This window comes from Gorilla gorilla, chromosome 6 (assembly GCF_029281585.2).
Source record: "Gorilla gorilla gorilla isolate KB3781 chromosome 6, NHGRI_mGorGor1-v2.1_pri, whole genome shotgun sequence".
In the NCBI taxonomy this organism is placed as follows: Eukaryota; Metazoa; Chordata; class Mammalia; order Primates; family Hominidae; genus Gorilla; species Gorilla gorilla.
Window position 1 is genome coordinate 26,015,016 of NC_073230.2, and position 21,229 is coordinate 26,036,244.

The 21,229-nt window shown below is 37.5% G+C and overlaps 1 protein-coding gene across 4 annotated transcripts in view; it reads left to right on the forward strand.

Moving 5' to 3' along the window:
- HDAC9 (histone deacetylase 9) overlaps nt 1-21,229 on the forward strand; it is an 857,715-nt gene that overhangs the window by 422,399 nt on the left and 414,087 nt on the right. For 3 of the 4 annotated variants that reach the window (XM_063708393.1, XM_063708395.1, XM_063708394.1), the window contains 4 exons: nt 12,467-12,708; nt 17,516-17,666; nt 18,702-18,828; nt 21,094-21,215. In XM_063708393.1, coding sequence (XP_063564463.1) covers nt 12,467-12,708; nt 17,516-17,666; nt 18,702-18,828; nt 21,094-21,215 — 642 coding nt within the window. The remainder of the gene's footprint in view (nt 1-12,466; nt 12,709-17,515; nt 17,667-18,701; nt 18,829-21,093; nt 21,216-21,229) is intronic. The other variant, XM_063708396.1, reaches the window with a different exon arrangement.

The window sequence follows — 21,229 nt, forward strand, 5'->3', positions numbered from 1 at the left end:
GAACATGGTGGCACCCAGAAGCTTGGAGATGCCTGGAACCACTGAACCCCAAAGAGAGTGTCACAGCCCCCTGGCTCAGGGAGCCCCTGGGCCTGGGCTCCCCCAAGGGCCACAGCTCCTCTCCCCTTCTCATCGCCCACAACATGGCAAGTGGGAGGGTGTGTTTCAGCCCTGTTCGTGTTAACAGCTCTTTTAGTCCCACCATTTGATGTGTCCCGAGTTCTTGTTTCATACCCAGGAAGAATGAGGTATGCGGACGGCTGGAGGCTGAGCAAAGCGAAGAGGAGCTTCACTGATTGGCAGAACAGTTCTCAAGAGACCCAAAGTGGGCAGCTCCTTTCTGCAAGCAGGTCATCCTGACGAGTGTCCAGCTCTCAGTGGAGAGGAGACCCACAGTGGTTAGCTCCTTTCTCCAGGCAGGTCATCCCAACACGTGTCCAGCTTTCAGTGGAGAGGAGACCCACAGTGGGTAGCTCCTTCCCCCAGTCAGTAGTCCAGACATCTGTGCAGCCGTCAGTGGAGAGGTGACCTAGAACGGGTAGCTTCTATCGGCAAGCAGGTCGTCCCATCCTCTGCCTCAGTCTGGCTGAGTCCAGGGTCATTATGCGCTTCAGAGGAGAGGAAGTATGTGCTAATTGGTCCATGGACCGCCATGGGTGGGCCTGGATAAAGCACCATAAGTTCTCACTCTGGTCTACGGAACTGACAGCCTGGCCCCCAGGATTTTGGCTGTCCCTGGCTTGAAGGTGGGGCTTCACCAGGTACCCTCCCCTTTCTGCCCAGGAGCTTGTCTGCCTCCTGCCGCCATCAATCATGTTGTTCACGGTTCCCAGGCTGTTGCCGAAGGGCACCTGCAGGCCCCTGTTGAGCTGCCCTCAATCTCCCACTTATGCTCTTTGGTGCCCAAGTCCAAAGGAGGCCAAGACGGCAGGAGGCTGGCGTGTCAGTGCTGCCCTGAGCATGCACATACCCAGCCGGGTTGCGACAGTGCCTGGGCTTGGCCTGAACTTTGCTTCAAAATCAGAGCGAGTGCTGGGAGCATGGAGAGGCCAGGCAGCGAGAGCAGGCACTTCCAAGCCTGTGGGGAGCAGAGGACCTACCAGGTCCCCGACTGTGCGCAGGGATGCCTGGCTCCATAGCTGCAGCTGCACCCAGGACGGTGGGGCTTCTGCCCCTCAACTCGAAAGCGGGTGAGGCTCCCGCCTGTTCCCAGCTCCTGCGGGCTCCATGGAGTGGGCAGTCCCCCGCCCCACTGCAGCTGGTGTCGTGGCAGCAGCCCTTCTGGACAGGCCAGCCACTGCCATCACATGTTTTCCCATTTTCTATTTTTGGTGATAGCAAATTCAAACTTCTTAATTTACTTTTCCTGAAAAAAGTTGCCTTTCAAGACTACACATTTTAATGAAGAGCCTTCAGTAATAAGCATTTCAGCATGTCTCAAAAAAGATTCAACTGTTGGTTATTTTAGCTAAAATGTCAAGGAATTTTTATTAACTTTAAAAGGATTTACCTTTTATATTTCCATTTATTTAATTTTTATCTTTAAAATGGAAGATTTGAAAAAAAATCTTAGCTTAGCTTGCAGCTTACCAGTTCTGGTGTAATTTTCAATAATATAACATGGAGTATTCAATCATGAATTAACCATTATTATTTAAATAATTCACGGTGTGACCTATACTGGGTTATCCCTCCTGAAGTAAACAGCATGAATGGGTAAGTTTTATTTTCCTCAGTGTTCACTTACTCCATGTTGTCACGTGTCAGCACATTGAATTTTAAGAGATACAGTGGAGTCTAGGAAATGCAAAATGACACCTTGGGTGGAAAAACTTTTCAGATTGTTTTCAAATACTTATGCAGTGTTGCCAGAAATGCATTAACTTAGAAATTTAACTAGTAAAACAGCATATATTTGTAATTCAAACAGTCAAAAAGCCCAGTAAGTAATTGCTTTAGGATTTTAATCGGGTATGTGTGTATGTGAACATATACATGCAGATGTGCACATGTGTTACTAATTTTATTCCCATAATCTTGTGACTATTATTCATTCATTCATTCATTCATTCATTCATACCACACATGCACTGAGGACTTGCTATGTTTTCATGTTGTACTAAGCACTGAAAACATAGTCTCTGTCCTCATGAAATTTGGAATAGTGGTAAAGATAGACAAATGAATGTTATGAAAAGAACTGAGAAATTTAATAGGAAAATTAAATAAAACTCAGAAAAACATCTATATTAAATCGTGTTTTAGCTAAGATATGAAGGATAGGACTAATCTAGAGAAATGTGTTGGTATTGGGGGAAAGGTTTTAGGAAGAGAGAACACATATGGAAAATCTCTGAGACCCTGGAGTGCATAACATGTTTAAGGAACTGAAAAATCAGTGTGGCTTGAGTGAGTGGAGGACAGGTATTACTGAGGCTGGAAATATACAGAGAAAGCACACTATGGAGAAACAGGCCAGCCACGTTAGAGACAGAGGCTCCACTGAGGAGTGTTAGCCAGGAACGTAACAGAAGTGCTTTAATAAAACAGGCAGCAGTGGCAGAGAGACCTTGATGGCTTCAAAAACTATTTAGGAGTAGGGGCCAGTCGGGCTGACTCATCCCTGTAATCCCAGCACTTTGGGAGGCAGGGGTGGGAGGATCACTTGAGGTCAGGAGTTCAAAACCAGCTTGGCAAATGTAGTAAAACCCCATCTCCACTAAAAATACAAAAATTAGCCAGGCATGCTGGTGCACACCTGTAGTCCCAGCTACTCGGGAGGCTGATGCAGGAGAATGACTTAAATCCGGCAGGCAGAGGTTGCAGTGAGCCGAGATCGTGCCACTGCACTCCAGCTGTCAGAGTGAGACTTCATGTCAAAAAAAAAAAAAAAAAAAAAATCAGGAGTAGGAAAGATAATTTCTATCAATTAGATAATAAAAGAGAGAGGAGTCACTATCACTTCTCTGTTTCTCTTGTGTCTGCAATGATAAAAAAAAATACAGGGATACTGGAGAAAAGAACAGTAAGAGACAGCTAAAGAGAATCCCAGTAGTACCTGTACATATGAGTTGCACATTTGGTGGAATAGATGTTTAAGCTGGAGATAGAATTGTCAACATAGAGGAAGCAAAGCCCTAGGAATGGAAGGGATCTGCAGAGAGAGAGAAAAAGAGAGAGAGAGAGAGACTCTTTTCCATTAGTTTCCCATTCCATGACATACTTCCACCAGACATAAACTGTTTCTTCATGCCTTTATTCTACTTTAAATCATTTGATGTCAGTATGTCAATTAGCATTCACAGAATAAGATAAGGGAAACTTTTTTTAGTCTCATTTACATCTCACAACTAAATAGGCCAGATTTTGTAAGGGAATAAACTCAGAGGCTGCTGAGGGGTTGAATAACTTGTCTCTCTGACAGTGGTGGCCATGGCTTCTGCCACACTGCTTGTTTTGTGAAACAACCAAGTCTCCTGCCTACCTTTCTGACCTTTCATTCCACCTGTGCCTTGTAGAGTCCAATCACAAGTCATTTGCAGTTTCCTTTTTCTTTTCCTGTTCCTGTGTACATGCTCTTCTGCTCTGAGTTCACGTCTCTGTGTTTTTGGTGGCATAGGGAGGGTTAGGCAAACATGCTTTCTTTGTGAAGCCTTTTCTGACTCTACCTGAAATAATCAGTGTTTTCTCTTTTTCAAAATTTCTCTGTAACAAATAACATAGGACATTATTTTTCAGTTGGATGCCTGTCTCATGCCTTTCTCCTATTCACAGAACCTGATTACCTTGCCCCACCCTGCCCAACCCCATTTTATATGTACTTTATGTGAGCTTTGGCAAGCAGGGACCACATTATACTTTTTATTTTTATTTCCATTGTATTTAGCAGAGTAATAGCATATGCTCAAAAAATGTTTGTTGAATTAAGTTGATAAAGAAGGAAGACATGGGCAAGAAACATAGTGTAAAAGGCAGGAAGGAAACTATGTGTTAAGAGACAGTGGTTTAGCCCCCAAAAAAGGTAGCAAGAGATAAGTCTAGAGAGGTGTCGGTGAAACTCGTCTGTGGTAAAATTTGTTGGGGCAAACAGTATTTATGAAACCCAATCCATAATACATAACATGGATAGAAAGAATGAGACTGAAAAAAAGGACTTGTTAAAAAAAATTTAAATACCTTGGCAGCTGTCCCCTCTCCCCACAACACACACATCCTCCCCACTCACGCCCCCACTTCTGCCTCCACCTCCATCTCTATCTCCATCCCCACCAGCTTAGCTTGACTTTTGGGAGCTAGAATCCCAAAGATCCCTTTCCCAGAGTGCTCTGCTCCAGACCTAGCAGCTGCAGGGAACTGTGGGTATTTTGTGATTTTGGAGCCAGAGGAACAAGATGGTGAGTGACCTCCACAAACTGAGGGAAAATGTTTGGGCTTTGGCTGGGCTTCTTCTGAGCAGTAGTGCAGCCCTAATTCATTCTTCTCTTTTCCACACAATGACATCGAAGGTGTTTTGGCCTGCTATTCGTAATGACCCCTTCACACATGTTAGCCTGCGGAAAGAAGCTCTACTGAGCAGAGGCGATCAGCTTTCCCCAGGTGGATTTTGGGCCATGTTACCCAAAGAAAACTTCTGTTTTCTGTTTTGTGTCACTCTTCTCAGTAGCTTTGCTCTGTAGGCCAGCCCTGGAGGCCCCTTCTCTGCAGAGGGTTAGAGGCCTGTCCCCAGTCCCTCATCATCATATTTCAGGATGGCTGGAAGCAGTGGTTCCAAGGCCAAATTCATCATCAGTGGGAAATACAAACTGGTGTGGAAGATCACATCTGGCTTTTTTGGGGACATTTATCAGGCAAAGAACATAACCAATAGTAAAGAAGTGGCGCTAGCATCCTTGAATTCTGGAAAGCTAGGTATTTCTCATTGCAGTCCCAGAGAAAACTGTTTTTAGATTCTTCAAGGCGGGTTAATATTTCAACATGAGATGGTATGATTAGAGCAAAGGCTGCAATGTGCTGCACTCTTGCATCTTCAGCCCTCACGACCTCTTCATTTTCTTTTGGAGAAGGCTCCCAGTGAAAACCGTAGTTAGGTTAGCAGACCAGATGACTGGTAGAATTGCATATGTGCATGCAAAGAATTTGAGTCACAGTTTAAACCAGATAACTTCCTAATCAGTATTGAGTATTGCTATAGGAAGTTATTCCTTATTGATTTTGATTTGCTGAAAAAGTACAGAAACAATAGGATAAGGCAGCACATATCATAGAGGAGATAGTAATCTCTAGCACCTCTTGCTAAGTTAGCATCAGTGCACATCTTGGTATTGATCAGAGTTTTAGAGATGACATGTTATCATCATGATACATGTAAATGTAATTTAATAGAACCAGCCTGCCATGGCAAAGATTAAAGTCTGCAACAAAGAACAGAAAAATGAAAATGTTAATGAGAGAATGATAAAATGAAAAGGAGTTAATGGAAGATATCTACTCCTGTTGAAATTTTGTATAAGGGGTTTTCTGCAGAATTTGCAGTAAACTATTGTTATGGATCACACATTAAGGAAGCCTTGAGACAGCTATTCCACAATATTTTCTGGACCCTGAACTGCTGATATTAAATACATATTTGGTTGAATATTGTTAAAGCAGAAAACAGTGCAGAAGGCAGCCTCTTCCCATGGAGTTAGCATGCCCAAACTCTCACAGGTTTCCATGCATGAAGGGAGGAACAGAAGAAGCAGAATAGATAATCAGAGTAACATTTGTATATCCCCAAATCCAGAAATTTTAGTTCATATGTCGCATTGCCAGTGTTGTGAACAACCATTTCCCAGGTAAAAATAACTTAGGAATAAAATGGCTCTGGGCAGCATTGTTGATATAACCAAGTTGTGGCCTCTGTAATTACGTATATTAACCGAAGTTGTTAAACATGCTTTCAATTTTTATAGCACCTTTTTCAGTGGAAAACCTAACTAAATAATTGGCATATACCAATTTGTGTTGAGATTTTTTCCATGCCTGTGTGTGTGTGTGTATGTGTGTGTGTGAAAACCTATTATTTTGAACTCTGCTGCCTTGAGAAGGGCCATATGGTTGTATATGCACAAAATTGCGCATTCTTAAAGTTTTTTCATACGTAAGGCTTGCAAGTTGTTTACTTAAAACATTAAAATGGATGGCATCTTGCTTAAGACAGCTGATAAAGTAGCAACGAAAGAGTCCGGTTTTTGAACATATGAAAATTCTGTTTGTTATACTATGAATAGCAGCATCTAAAGTGAAGAAGTAAGAAATACTCTGTGGTAACTAGATTATCCTTAGTACTCTGAATGAACTCTTTAACGACCCTTGAATTAAAAAATACTTGTTACAGAAATTGAAAGCTAAACATGAATGTTCATGTTCATGCCCAAATAAATGTAATTATTATGAACACCTACATGATTTGGGGTTTTGATTTTATTTTGAAATGAGAGCTCTTTCATTTATAAGTTCACTAAAAACTCAAATGTTTCTTGAAAATCACAGGAGCTTATAAACATTAAAAAGAAGGAATAACTATTGAACAAATAAGACAGACACTGTCAAGAATGGGCAGGACTTTGCAAGGTGATACTTAAGACTAGTTAATATTTATGTGGAAAAGCTCTGACTGGGCATTTGGAACATAATAATATGAATAATATAATATAATAAATATAGCATAACATTTGCATTTATTTGCAACCTCAGACAAGCAAGATGAGTCCAAATAAAGCTAGCTTCATCATAGTCCTTTCTTACGTGTGTCACAAGGTCTTGAGATCAGTTTAAAAAACATGTTTTATTTACAACTAATGTGAATACTAATATTTGCTGTCATCAGATTCCTTCGAAAATAACATATGCATCACTGGCCACCTGTTCTAAGTAATTTTTGAGGAATTTGCATGTTCCCAGACAAGGAGTGTTGTGAACAGAGATGATTCTATTTATCCACTGTTAAAAATGGCAGTTAATTTTTCCTTGTAAGTTGATTTCTAATTATGATAATATGGCAGCTATGGACAATGCCCTTTCTTAAACATACTGGGATGTAAAAGTGACCGTAACTTGTTGAAACTCAGTCCTGGTATTCTGTTACTATTATTTCTCCTGGGGAGGCTTATTAGCCTGTCACAAAAGATGTAAGAAAAATCCAGCATTCCTTTTGGAATATGATGAGCCTTTGTCACCCACAATGCAATTAATGTTAAAAATAGAAAGAATGGCTATGATATGATTATGATTAGGCAGAGATGAGCTATTGTCCAAGTAACAGGAACTAATCTAGCAGGCCAAAGATGACCTACACAGAACCATCAGTGTGCTGATTGCCATTTCTCTCTGAGTTTGATGAAATATTCATGCCTTTGCTCTCCTCTCTGCAAGCACTATTGATTTCTTGTATAAACGCTGCTATATTTAGTCTAGACAAATGGAATGTGGATTGCTGCTGAATAAATTGGATGAAAGACTGGGATCTTGCCTGCCACTTTCTCTCAGTCTTGGGCAATTATTTATAATCAAGAGCAGTTTTTGTAAGTTGAGGGTGATTTTTCACAATTTAGTGATTAGTCTCTGAACAAAGGCGAGCAGTTAGACACAATCATTTCTGTTGGGATAGCAGGTTAAGAAGTCAAATTACCCTTTGAGGTTTACAATAACTGTTTGAGAGACTTGTAGGACTTTTTTTCTTATCTTTTTAAAGAAGCTTTTTTAGAGGTTTGATGTTTGTAGTTCATGGATAACAAGAATGCCAGCAAGAAGAGACTCCAGGGTCTCTTGAATTTTTACATTTTGTCTTTATAGGGTTAAGTTCTGACCTTTGTTTTTTGAGATTTCCATGTAAAAGCTGAAGGCTATAGCTTGGCCTTTTTAATGTAAAAATGAAATATATCATCAACTGCCATTACTTTTGGTTGGAATTATGCCAACTCTTTTAGTTAATATTCAAAATCTCATGTTACTCCAGAGCCTTGACTAAAAGTTCTACATTGGGTGCTACAATTAAGAGATCTTACAGGCCATCATTCTAATTTGCATCTGAACTTGTCGTGATTAATTTCTTTCCTTTCGCAAATATCATCTTTGAGAAGTCAATGTCCACCAAACTATAGTTCATGTATAAATTATTTTCCCATTTTCATTAAAGTGACACATAAAGTACCATCAATGCAAACTTCTGGTCAATCCATGGCAAAATAACCAATGTGAGCAACCCAAGATTGATATCAGTCTGCATGCACAGGCACATGCACATGGACATTCAACTCAGATGACCGGCAAGGACATTTAAGTATATGAAGCCTTAACATCTGTAGACAGGATTTCTGTTAGCCTTTTTTTACTCACTGAAAATAACTCTTAAATTCACATGGAAAATTAACTTTGTAGTTCCCAAACTGGAATCTGCAAATTTAAGTTAGTTACTTATAGTAATAGAGCATTAGATGCAATTTGGAAAAATACAGAAAAGTAAAGGGAGAAATCATTCATATTTCCGTCTAAAATACAGCCATCTTCTGTTCTCTACATCACCAGACATTGCTATTAGAATTTAAAAACTAATATGATTTAAAAACCGTGGTAGAATGTGTGCTCGATAAGGGCTGGAATTTTTGTCTTTCTTTAAAATACCAAACCCCAACATCTAGAATGAAGTCTGGGACTTTAAGGGGCTTGATAAATCTATTTTGACTACATTGCTTATATAGATATTTTTTAAATGGTTATCATAGTGTAAATATCACTTTTTTCACTTAATGTAACAACTTTTTTAATGTTCCCACAAACATTATTTTTAATGAATGCGTAGCTTTTCTACCAAATGGATGCGACATATTTTGCTGAGACATTTCCTTGTAGTTGGTGATTTCAATAACAATACTAGAACTCTAGTAAATAATATGACGTTGAACTGTTTTTTTCCCTATTCAGTATTATCTCCTGGAGATGTAATCCTAGAGTTGGCAAACCTGAATCAAATGGTAGAAATATGTAACACTTCTTGATACATATTACCAAATTGGTTTTGCATAAGTTTTGTACCAATTGACAGCTCCACTTGCCATAAATAATCGTCTCTTTGGTCATACGCTTAGCCTATACAATGGGGCATTGTACACATATATGTATACACGTGGGTCATATATATGATAATAATTAATGATGCTCTATTTAGATTCATAATTTGAAATTCTTTACTAGTGAAGGTGATTTTCAGTTGTTGCATTCTTTTGTTTTGATCTAGATGTTTTAGTGTTTTTATTTTCTAATGTTTAGTAGAAATTGTGTGCCATTTTATTTTTATATTTGTTTCTAATATTTTTGTTTTGTTAGCTACTTACTATTGATGGTTTATTTTAATATATAAGAAATTTCCATTTTATATAATAAAAAAGCAAAAACAAACATCTGTTAAGGGCTGTGCTACATGCTAGTAGTACTTACTGTTATTATCTCCAAGTTACGGATGAGGGAACAGAGGCCTAAGGAAATTAATTACATCTTCAATGTTACACACATGAAAGAGTCAAATAAGCATTTAGATTATAGAACAGCATTTGAAAACTGGTACATGTAAAGATTGAAGCATTTTGTTTGGTTCCTGGAGTATTTAAAGCTTTTGAAGAGCCTGGTGCTGTGACTCATGCCTATAATCTCAGAACTTGGGAGCTCAGGCAGGAGGATCACTTGAGGTCAGGAATTCAAGACCAGCCTTGGCAACAAAGCAAGATAATACCCCAGCTCCCACTGCCCTGACCCCAGCTATAAAAAAAAAAAAAAGAAAGAAAGAAAGAAAGAAAGAAAAATTTAGCTGGTCATGGTGATATGCACCTAAAGTCCCAGATACTTGGGAGGCTGAGGCAGAAGGATCCCTTGAGCCAGGAAGTTCTAGACTGCAGTGAGCTATGATTGCACCACTGCACTACAGCCTGGACGAAAAAGTGAGCCCTCCAGCAGCCTAAAAAATCTTTCAGTTTAATTTTCAGTTAACAGTTCTTTCTGTCTACGCTGGATCTGTATTTTCTTTTTCTCCCACAACTCCCACAAATAGTTGGTTTTATCTGAGTAGTGACTGGCCTCTTTTGAAAAGCCGTGCAATCCAGTTTGCCACAGTTTCCCCTCCAAAATTCCTGTTGTCTTTAGCTTAACCTTTTACACTGAACTACAGAATTTTCCCGATTCTTGTGGGTAAGGGTCATACTCAAAATATTTAACAACCAGTTTGGCATGGATGCTGGTCATTCAAAATGTGAGAATGGAAACCAACAATAAATAAATGGTACACCTGGATATCTATCCTGTCTGTGAGTTTTCCTGCTTAAACTATTCCTTTAGAAAGCAGCATTCTTTTTTTTTTTTTTTTTTTTTGGAGACAGTCTCGCTCTGTCACCCAGGCTGGAGTGCAGTGGTGAGATCTCGGCTCACTGCAAGCTCCGCCTCCCAGGTTCACGCCATTCTCCTGCCTCAGCTGGGACTACAGGCACCCGCCACCACACCCGGCTAATTTTTTGTATTTTTATTTTTTTTTTATTTTTTTATTTTATTTTTTCTTTTTTCTCTTTTTTTTATTTTAATTTTTTTTATTATACTTTAAGTTTTAGGGTACATGTGCACATTGTGCAGGTTAGTTACGTATGTATACATGTGCCATGCTGGTGCGCTGCACCCACTAACTCGTCATCTAGCATTAGGTATATCTCCCAATGCTATCCCTCCCCCCTCCCCCCACCCCCCACCCCACCACAGTCCCCAGAGTGTGATATTCCCCTTCCTGTGTCCATGTGATCTCATTGTTCAGTTCCCACCTATGAGTGAGAATATGCAGTGTTTGGTTTTTTGTTCTTGTGATAGTTTACTGAGAATGATGATTTCCAATTTCATCCATGTCCCTACAAAGGACATGAACTCATCATTTTTTATGGCTACATAGTATTCCATGGTGTATATGTGCCACATTTTCTTAATCCAGTCTATCATCATTGGACATTTGGGTTGGTTCCAAGTCTTTGCTATTGTGAATAATGCCGCAATAAACATACGTGTGCATGTGTCTTTATAGCAGCATGATTTATAGTCCTTTGGGTATATACCCAGTAATGGGATGGCTGGGTCAAATGGTATTTCTAGTTCTAGATCCCTGAGGAATCGCCACACTGACTTCCACAATGGTTGAACTAGTTTACAGTCCCACCAACAGTGTAAAAGTGTTCCTATTTCTCCACATCCTCTCCAGCACCTGTTGTTTCCTGACTTTTTAATGATTGCCATTCTAACTGGTGTGAGATGGTATCTCATTGTGGTTTTGATTTGCATTTCTCTGATGGCCAGTGATGATGAGCATTTTTTCATGTGTTTTTTGGCTGCATAAATGTCTTCTTTTGAGAAGTGTCTGTTCATGTCCTTCGCCCACTTTTTGATGGGGTTGTTTGTTTTTTTCTTGTAAATTTGTTAATTTTTTGTATTTTTAGTAGAGAAGGGGTTTCACCGTGTTGGCCAGAATGGTCTCAATCTCCTGACCTCGTGATCTGCCTGCCTTGGCCTCCCAAAGTGCTGTGATTACAGGTGTGAGCCACTGCGCCAGGCCCTGAAAGCAGCATTCTTATCTACTAAGAGTTTTTGCTAAGAATTTTATATCTATTATCTAATTTAATTTGTATAAATTTAAATATTATCATCTGTAGTTATTCTCAGATCATCAAATCTTTTTTACTCCAGTGGTTTGATTAAATACTTGTTTTAAGTTTCCTCATACTTTTTCCACCTTGTTTATTTTAGGAATGAGGTAGCTGAGATACAGATTATTACCAATTAAACATGAGGACTTAGAAACTTGGCTACTTTCACTCCTTGTTGTTTGGATCTGGCACCATTGCTGTGGTTAATTACCATTTTCCACATTTTAGCATGCAGTTGTCTATTCTGTCTTTGGTACATCCGATAGTGCTGCAAATACGTTATATTACAACCTTTACTTTGTAAAGTTGAAGATATCTTCTGACGCTGATTACAAAGGAAGATGTTCTTAAGTGTACAAATGTAGACATGGTGGAAGTTCTCTCTTAGGGCCTCTTTTCCTCAACATAATTCCATTTTTTTTTTGTCCTCGTTGACTTGATTTTTGTTAGTGGTTCAGTAGAATAAGTTTTATGAATGACTGATACCAGTAAACAATTGAAGTCACCTGTTTGTAAAAGGAAATTGTGGAAGATTCATGGCAGAGTGCAAATTGCTGAATGAAAATTAGCCTATGGCCCACTTATTAAAACTAATGTACAAATGACTTTATATCATCATTGTAAAGAAATGGCTAGAGTCATTGGCATAAAATTTGTTGTACAGGGTCTTATACTTTTTATTTGTTTCCAAATCAATGTGCTAATTTCCAATCTTCTATTACCCTCCCCCACCCCATTTCCCTTTTTTTCTGGTTCTTTAGTGGATGTGAAGTCAGAAGTTCCTGTGGGCCTGGAGCCCATCTCACCTTTAGACCTAAGGACAGACCTCAGGATGATGATGCCCGTGGTGGACCCTGTTGTCCGTGAGAAGCAATTGCAGCAGGAATTACTTCTTATCCAGCAGCAGCAACAAATCCAGAAGCAGCTTCTGATAGCAGAGTTTCAGAAACAGCATGAGAACTTGACACGGCAGCACCAGGCTCAGCTTCAGGAGCATATCAAGGTAGCAAATGCTTCTTTGTCTGTGACGTTACTCAGGAGTCTGCACCGTGGTGGGCATGAACAGTGCCCATGGGAACACTTTGCGGGTAGATTCACTGTGATTAAGACATGGATATATGGCTTGAAGGGAATTGTGATTTTACTAGTGAAAACTTTGGGTAAGTACCTGTTAAAAACCTGTTTTGCTTCTCAGAGGGACCTTCTTTATCCTTTAGCACATAGAATCAATAGTAGGGAATAGTAACTTCCTATCCTAATTTTAGATTCTCTCCTACGTGATTTTGTTCATTTGCCCCATCTGCTCTCCACCAAGAAGAAGCATGAGCCTAGAAGACCCATTTTATATTTCATTTCTGAAGAGTCGACATGTACTATTTGTGAGAAAGGATAAATTAGTCACCTTATATGAAGAGAGCTGTTTTTAAAAAACAAACATGGTGTATAAGTAGATGTTCTGAGTATGTCCGACTCTTCCTTATAGAAAAAATCTCATAAGGTACACATTCAAAATAATAGTATAATAAAAAGCTTAAGGGAGTTATAAATGGAGAAACTGGTGCAAATATTTTTATAGACTGTAGATAAGAATTTATTGAAAGTATTTGGGAGTAGTTGACAATTTGAGACTAAAGTTGTTTAAATTATTCTAGCACAAATATATCCATATTCCAGAATTTTTAATAACTTATTTTATTATCAAATAATATTAGATGTGTCTGTTTTTTTAAATTTTGTGTCTTCAGAGGTAAATATTACTTTAGCTTTATTTGTAAAACATCTTGCAACTTCTTGACAAAGACAGTTGAAACAAGGCTATTTAATTTGAATTTATTATGACAGAGAAAAGCAGCAAAGATTTACAATAAAAATTTTATTTTTATATCTAACTTTCAAAGATGACAAACACTTGCTAATTTGTGAATGTAATAAATTATGTTATCTCATACTTTATTGTTTTGTATTATAGGAACTTTATTACTTGCATATCAAGTACAAGCACATTGATAGAGGCTTGATATAGATAACTGATGTTACTAGTATGTAATTTTACCACATTAATATGACAGTTTCTAAGGAAGTAAAAATGCTATCTTCTTCTCTATATTACTTGTTTTACAAGATGTTTCTTAATCCTAAAAGAACTTTATTATCTTATATTCCTAAAAAGGCTCTTTGACAAGTGATATAAAATATATTTTTTTCTTTTAGTAGTGAACTTTCCAAAAAGAACTCTTGTATATTATTGATGTACAAAACACCTTAAAGTGAGAGTATTTTCTTTTGTCCCAAATGGAATCAGTAGCTCATGGCTACATTTTGAAGTATGGGTAGCCTTTCTTTAGTTTTTAGACTTATTTTTGAATGAATACTGAAGCATTATTTAAATTTAACCTTTGAAACAATAATAGGAACATTGATATCTAGATCTGTTTCTTTCCTTCCAGCATGTTAAGATGGCAAAGAGAAATGAGTAAAATGTACATTTTTCACCATACTTTAAGATGTAAGGGACTGTGTAGTTCATTTTGCTGCTTTATGTGAGTCATGTTTCCCTAAATACAGGGCAATACTGATAAGTTACTGCTTTAGATACTTCTTTTCATTTCTATTGCTGCCTTTGATAGCTATAAAGTCAATATAAATTGTTTAGAAAGAAATTTATTGCTTAATTTTACTCAAAAGGTAATAGTAGCAAGTAGATAATTAATTGTTCATTTGGCACAAGCAAAACAATAGTGTTGGTTTATTGACATCTGGAAAATATTGGAAAAGTGGCTCCTGTGAGAAAAAAGAATTATGAGATAGCTAAAAGGAAAATTTAGCTTTTAAAATGATTTTCCAAAATAATAATTTGTTTTCTTAGAAACCAAAGACATAATTAATATTACTTTTTCAGATTAGGAAGTTTTTTGATTTTTACAATTTTTATTTTGTTTTGTCTTGTATTTCTTATGGATAAAGCTAAAAGTTGATGCTTTTCATTAAGATTTTATTTTTATGAGAAAGATGCATTACATGATGCTTTATTTATATTAGCTTTTTGCATCGTTAGCTTCTGTAATAATCAACATTTGTTGAGTTAGATGCTGTTATTCCATTTTTCCACCTAGTGAACTGAGGTAGAGAAAAATAATGTTACCTTTCCAAGGCTACATAGCCAATAAATTGTTGCTCCAAGATTTACAGTCTTGCCCTGTCTGCCTCCAAAGCTCTTAAGTTGCCCTGCCTCTCTCATGGGCCAGAACATCTAGCAATAGAGGGCTAAAGTTTTATTTCTTTCTATTGTTTTAAACCTCATTCATGCAATCTTTGATAATGAATAGTAGTGGTAATTAAATTGTGTGCTTTTCTAGATTTCTATGAAAGATTAAAGTTCAAATACATTGGGGCTTTGGGTGAAGCACCAAATTAATTTGACCAACCCAAGTATCTGTATAGAATTTAACAGTAAGGCAGAATTTAAGCATTCCTTCTGCTACCATGGAATATTATTTCATTACAATGGAATAATAACACCCATTAAGGGAGTGTGTTGAAGTCAAAACACCAAAGATTTTAATATGAAGAGTAAGCAGAAATGCTTCTAACTATGTCCTTCTGGGAGTAATAAGGCTACTACGGTTGACATACAGAGTTAGCTCCCTGTTGCACCAGAGTGACTCTGATGCCATTCCATATAATAGTTTTTTATTTTTGTTCTATTACTTTTTGGTGTAAAATCAAGAGTTTTAGGCACCTAATGTAAAAAACAAAATTTACTAATTTCATTAGTATTGAAAGTTACAAACACATGTTGGGTATCCCTTATCTGAAATGCCCGGGACCAGAAATATATGAGATTTTGGATTCTTTTTTCTGGATTTTGGAATATTTACATATCTGTACATAATGAGAGTCTTGGAGATGGGACTCAAGTCAAAAATATAAAATTCATTTATATTTCACATACACCTTATACACATAGCCTGAAGGTAATTTTATACAATATTTCCAATAGTTTTGTGCTTCAAACAAAGTTTGGGTACATTGAACCATCAGAAAGGAAAGGTGTCATTGTCTCAGCCACCCATGTGGACAATCTGTGGTTGTTTGGCATCACTATTGTTGCTGAGTCTGAATGTGAGGAACATGCCATTGACATGTCTTGCCCACACACACACCATTTTGTTATCTTTTGTGGGTGTGCTTATGTGGGGGAATCTGGGTGTGTGTGAAAAAAATATATTGCAGCTGAAAGGGGGCTGGAAGGTCTTTTTTCCCATGGTGAAGCTGACTAAACTTTGTGCTGTGTGCCTGCATTTTGACTGGAACTCATCACATGAGGTCAGGTATGGAATTTTCCACTTGTGGCATCATGTCAGTGCTCAAACTATTTCAGATGCTGGAGCATTTAGGATTTTGGATTTTCAGATTAGGGATGCCCAACCTATAATAATAATAATTAAAATCAGTAGGGTTCAAACTTAAAAACTAAATTTTATGTACGTTATGAATATGCGGCTGAAGAGAGATATTCTCTCTCTTACATATGAGGAACTATGGCTCCGAGTAGTTTAGTAACTTGTCCAGATTTCATATCTACTAATGTCAGAACCTAAGTAGAACTCAAGGTCTTTAGTTACTCCTCAGTGAGCACATTTACTATAGTTCATAGATATATATTTCTCAGTCTGAGTGGAAATAGACATCTCAAGATGGCTATTAAAAAAGAATGCTTCAGGCTGGGCAAGGTGGCTCACACCCGTAATCCCGGCAGTTAGAGAGGCCAAGGTTGGAGCATCACTTGAGGCCAGGAGTTTGAGACTAGCCTGGGGAACATGGCAAGACTTTGTCTCCACTAAAAATGATAATTTTAAAAAAGTAGCCAGGAGTGGTTGTATATGCCTGTGATCCTAGCCACTTAAGAGGCTAAGGTGGGAGTATCGCTTGAGCCCAGGAGATTGAGGCTGCAGTGAGCTATAATGGTGCCACTGCAATCCAGCCTGGGCAACAGAGTGAGACCCTGTCTCAAGAATAAAAATAAAAATAAAAAAGAGTGCAAGAATGCATCATATTCATGTCATTCATTGAGAGTGAATTCAAGGGATTCAGAAAGCTAAACAATAGTGCATTAAAATGAAGTTTTGTGGAAGTGGTTTCTTCTTGACCAGTGTCTTTAATCTAAAAGCTTTTATGTGCTGAATGAAAGAATAAAGCTTTTGCTATTTTGATATTTTGAGAGACTATATGTATATAATATATTCTACATATTATGAATATATACATTGCATTAGTCTATTGAGAACTTGCTCTGTAAGGTTTTGAAATTTTTAGCATTTGTTTACTTCAGGTAAACTTCCCCCAAATTAATTTAATATCTCACCATTCTGTATTTGCCTTGATTATTTTTACACCACTTTTTAGGCTAAGAATGGAAGATTTCAGTTGTTCATTTATAATGTGAGGGACTTTGTAAAATAGGCTTCTGGGCAGTCCCTACCTTTTCCTGTTTGTATGTTCAAAGAAAAGTCATTAAGGGAACTAAAGATTTAATTAAAGGAAATGAGAAGACCTGAGTGAATTTAACAGTTAGTTTTGATAGGGATGCACAGATAATGGAGCTCCCTAAAACTTGCCTGTTGATGACGTTAAGACCTTCACTGCATTAGTTGCTTGTCCTTAGATTTCAATGATTTACAGAAAAAGTGGGTACAAATATGAACTAAATACAAACAAGTTCCAAAAGCTCATAACATTTCAGTTTTGGTCAGTGATGACTATGAAGCCTAAAGAAATTGCACACTCTCATGTCTTTCTCTTCTCGCAAGTTGCAACAGGAACTTCTAGCCATAAAACAGCAACAAGAACTCCTAGAAAAGGAGCAGAAACTGGAGCAGCAGAGGCAAGAACAGGAAGTAGAGAGGCATCGCAGAGAACAGCAGCTTCCTCCTCTCAGAGGCAAAGATAGAGGACGAGAAAGTAAGAGGCACCAGGGTAAACGATGGACTCTCTTTCCTCATCGTTAGCTGATCATTATTCAGAACAAAGCCTGATAAAGAGTGCAGTTAGACTCGTCAAAATTATCTGTGTTTAATTAAAAGCATAGATTACAGACCCAACTGTAAAGTTTTGACATTTACGTACCAGCTCACATCATTGAGTCTGCAGAGCGTCTCAAGAAGCAAACATAACATTATCTGGCAAAGGTGCTGATTTCTGTTGTTTTGAACCTTAAAAATAATGTAATTCTAAAGCAGTCTAATATATGCCATCTTGTTTAATAATCAGCTTGTATCCACATCTCCTGACTATGCCTTCCTTACTCCTGGCCAAGTAATAATTGCTCTCTAAGTAAAGCCTTGCCTCCATTTAGTTTTGGCATACTCAAACTTTGAGAAGATTTAAGGCATAACACATGCAAAAGAACTATCCACAAGAGGGAGACAGATCCAAATAATTCCCCTGTATTAGGTCAGTTCAAAATCAGGTTGTAGCAAGGTTTAAAATTTGATGACTTGAACTGGAATTGTCAGCAATGTTTATTCGTTTAATGCTCTAAGGGTTTTTTTTAAAACTAAGGTTTTCAAACTAGCAACTCAGAAAAGATTATTTTAATGTGTTTAAGGGATTTAATATGGATCTAATCCCTTAAGATAACTTGATTATTAAAATACAGTGTTTTGTTCCTCTGCAGTATTTTTTAAACTTAAAAAAGTTGATTTTGGGAATTCCCTCTTTGCAAAAGTAATTAAAGAAATAGCTGAAAGTCTTTTGAAAATTTGCAATTTAAGTAGTATTTATAAAGCATTACTGTACTATTTTCTAAAGCATATTTGGACTGTGGTTTCTTCTTTTAATAGGAAAACTTTATGTGCTGTGACCAGCGATTTTACTTCTTAATCTTTGTCAAATATTCTAGAGGCATGAGAGGACAAAACTCACCATCAACATCTGTTTCTGTGTGTGTGTGTGTGTGTGTGTGTGTGTGTGTGTGTGTGTGTGTGTGTATTTCAGGGGCAGTGGCAAGTACAGAAGTAAAGCAGAAGCTTCAAGAGTTCCTATTGAGTAAATCAGCAACGAAAGACACTCCAACTAATGGAAAAAATCATTCCGTGAGCCGCCATCCCAAGCTCTGGTACACGTATGTTCAGTGTTTGGCTGTTTTCGTTCCTGGGGTAAAGAATACAGGTTCTGTATTTAGCCGACCTGGGTACACATCCTTAGCCTGCCATTTCTCAGCTGTCTGGCTGTGGGCAAGTTCCTTCAGTTCTCTAAGGATCAGTTTCCTTCTCCATAAAAAGAGGAAAATAATAGTGCATGCCCTCTAGGGTTGCTGGCATGGTCCTATGAAATAACATGGTAAGGTACATAACAGAGAGAAGTGCTAAATAAATGGTAGCATTTATCAACTTGAGGGCAAGGAAATATATATGTTCTTTGATGAATGAATAACTGACAAATGTGAGGTGGGCAAAGAAATTTGTATTTTGCATTTTTCCATTCTCAACTGGTGCATCTGGTATCTATATAGTAATTTCAAAAGATTTAGCAGATTGTGATTTTATTACATTTGACTTGGTGTAAGATGGAGGTCAGAGCTATTTTCAAAAATCTAGTAGAATTTTGTCTCAAATGAAGAAAAAAGGAAGGAAGAAAGGAAGGTAAGGGAGGGTAGGGAAGGGAAGAAGAGAGGTTGCTAAATAAATAACTCTAAATCTTCAGTGAATAGTTTACCCCTGCCCACCTCACCTCGTTTCTTCCCAGACAACAAAATAATAGCTTGGCTCCTGACACACAGCCTGACAACATAATACACTGTGGTATTGTGGTTTTTATGGAACTGTATTTCCGTAAGTCCAATACACAAATATTTCAATAAAATATAGAGGATGTGGTGATTTTAAAACTCAGGGCAAAGAACTGATAGGCAAATCATATATGGATAATAAACTAATAGATAATAGTTTCATTTCTTTCTTAGAAGTGTTTGCCAAATGACCATATAATTTTACACTTATATATTTTTTAATCCCTCACACCATTAAAGATAGGAATAGTACTTGATTACTCTGTTATATTAATATTGTAAGCAGCCTGGGAGTTCTATTTAAAGAGTTAATGTACTTATAAGGCTATTTTATAGGTATCCGCACTTCTCTGCATCCCAAAACAGGTAACAGACAGATACCATAATGTTTGATAAATACTTTTTAATGATTTTCATAATTTCTGTCATGTATATCAGTTGACATGAAAAACAAATCTCTGAAAAACAATTTCAAATATTCAATCAATATCACGAATGATTTAAAAAGAAACACGATTTTGTTACCTAAAACTACACACATAATTTATAGCTAATTCATAATTCAAAATTAAAGTCTGTTCTAAGAAAAGATAATAGCATTAAATGAGAAACAGCTACATGCAAAGAATTTGTCGGTTAAAGTTCATTAGCTGTTCTCTTAGGTAATATTAAGCACAGCTCTCACATGTTACTTAGCAGTATTTACCTTGTTTTTATGGAACTGAACTTCAGTAGAGTCCAACTTCAGATAACCACAAATGATTAATTTATAGAATCTGAATTTAATGCCATTTTTGCCAGTTATAGCTAGAAGAAATATCCTTAAACCAATAAAGTCTTAAGAATATATGATTTAAATAAATAATACTGGTAGAACAATCATTGTGATGGTGATACTATGTCCTGTTCATTGTTTTCATTACATATGTAATTATAGATATTTATATCTACTAGATAGTCAATGTTCAGTCCTATAAACTATTCTCCAGCAGCACAATTGCATCTCTTAGATTGTATTCACCCAGGAAAAAGAAAACATTTAAAAAAATTGGTTTCATATTAAAGAATGTGATCCCCATTCTTTACTACTGAAACTGCCCCAGAAGTCAGGAGATGGGAGTCCGTTGGCACAATCCTGTCTTTTCAGTAAAAAAGGCTACTCTCATGTACTCACATGTACTATCTAGCAATTTTTTAAAATGAAGTCCTTGCATATGTTTACTATTACCTTGATTGTTTTATACTGTTGACTAGAAAGGATTGAGATGATGACTTTTCCCCTAGGGTGGCTCTTAAGAGAACATAGGCAATAATCTCAAATTGTCAAAAGCTCAGACTCTTGGTAAATTATTTTAGTGAAGCAAACTTTCTATGTGACTGTATGACCAAACACATGCTGGACATCCTTAGGATCCCTGCATCATTCCATAGCATACTGCTACAGTGAACTTGGTTACGTGAGGCTATGGTTTGAATACACTAAGGAGAAAGAGCATAAACATAGCTGAGGCACGTGTACAGCATGTGCAGCGGATTATTGCTGACCAATATGCAGTAAAAACTACCAAGTAAATAGTGAAACTTCCTTGTCTTTTCTAGGGCTGCCCACCACACATCATTGGATCAAAGCTCTCCACCCCTTAGTGGAACATCTCCATCCTACAAGTACACATTACCAGGAGCACAAGATGCAAAGGATGATTTCCCCCTTCGAAAAACTGGTAAGTTGGTTTAA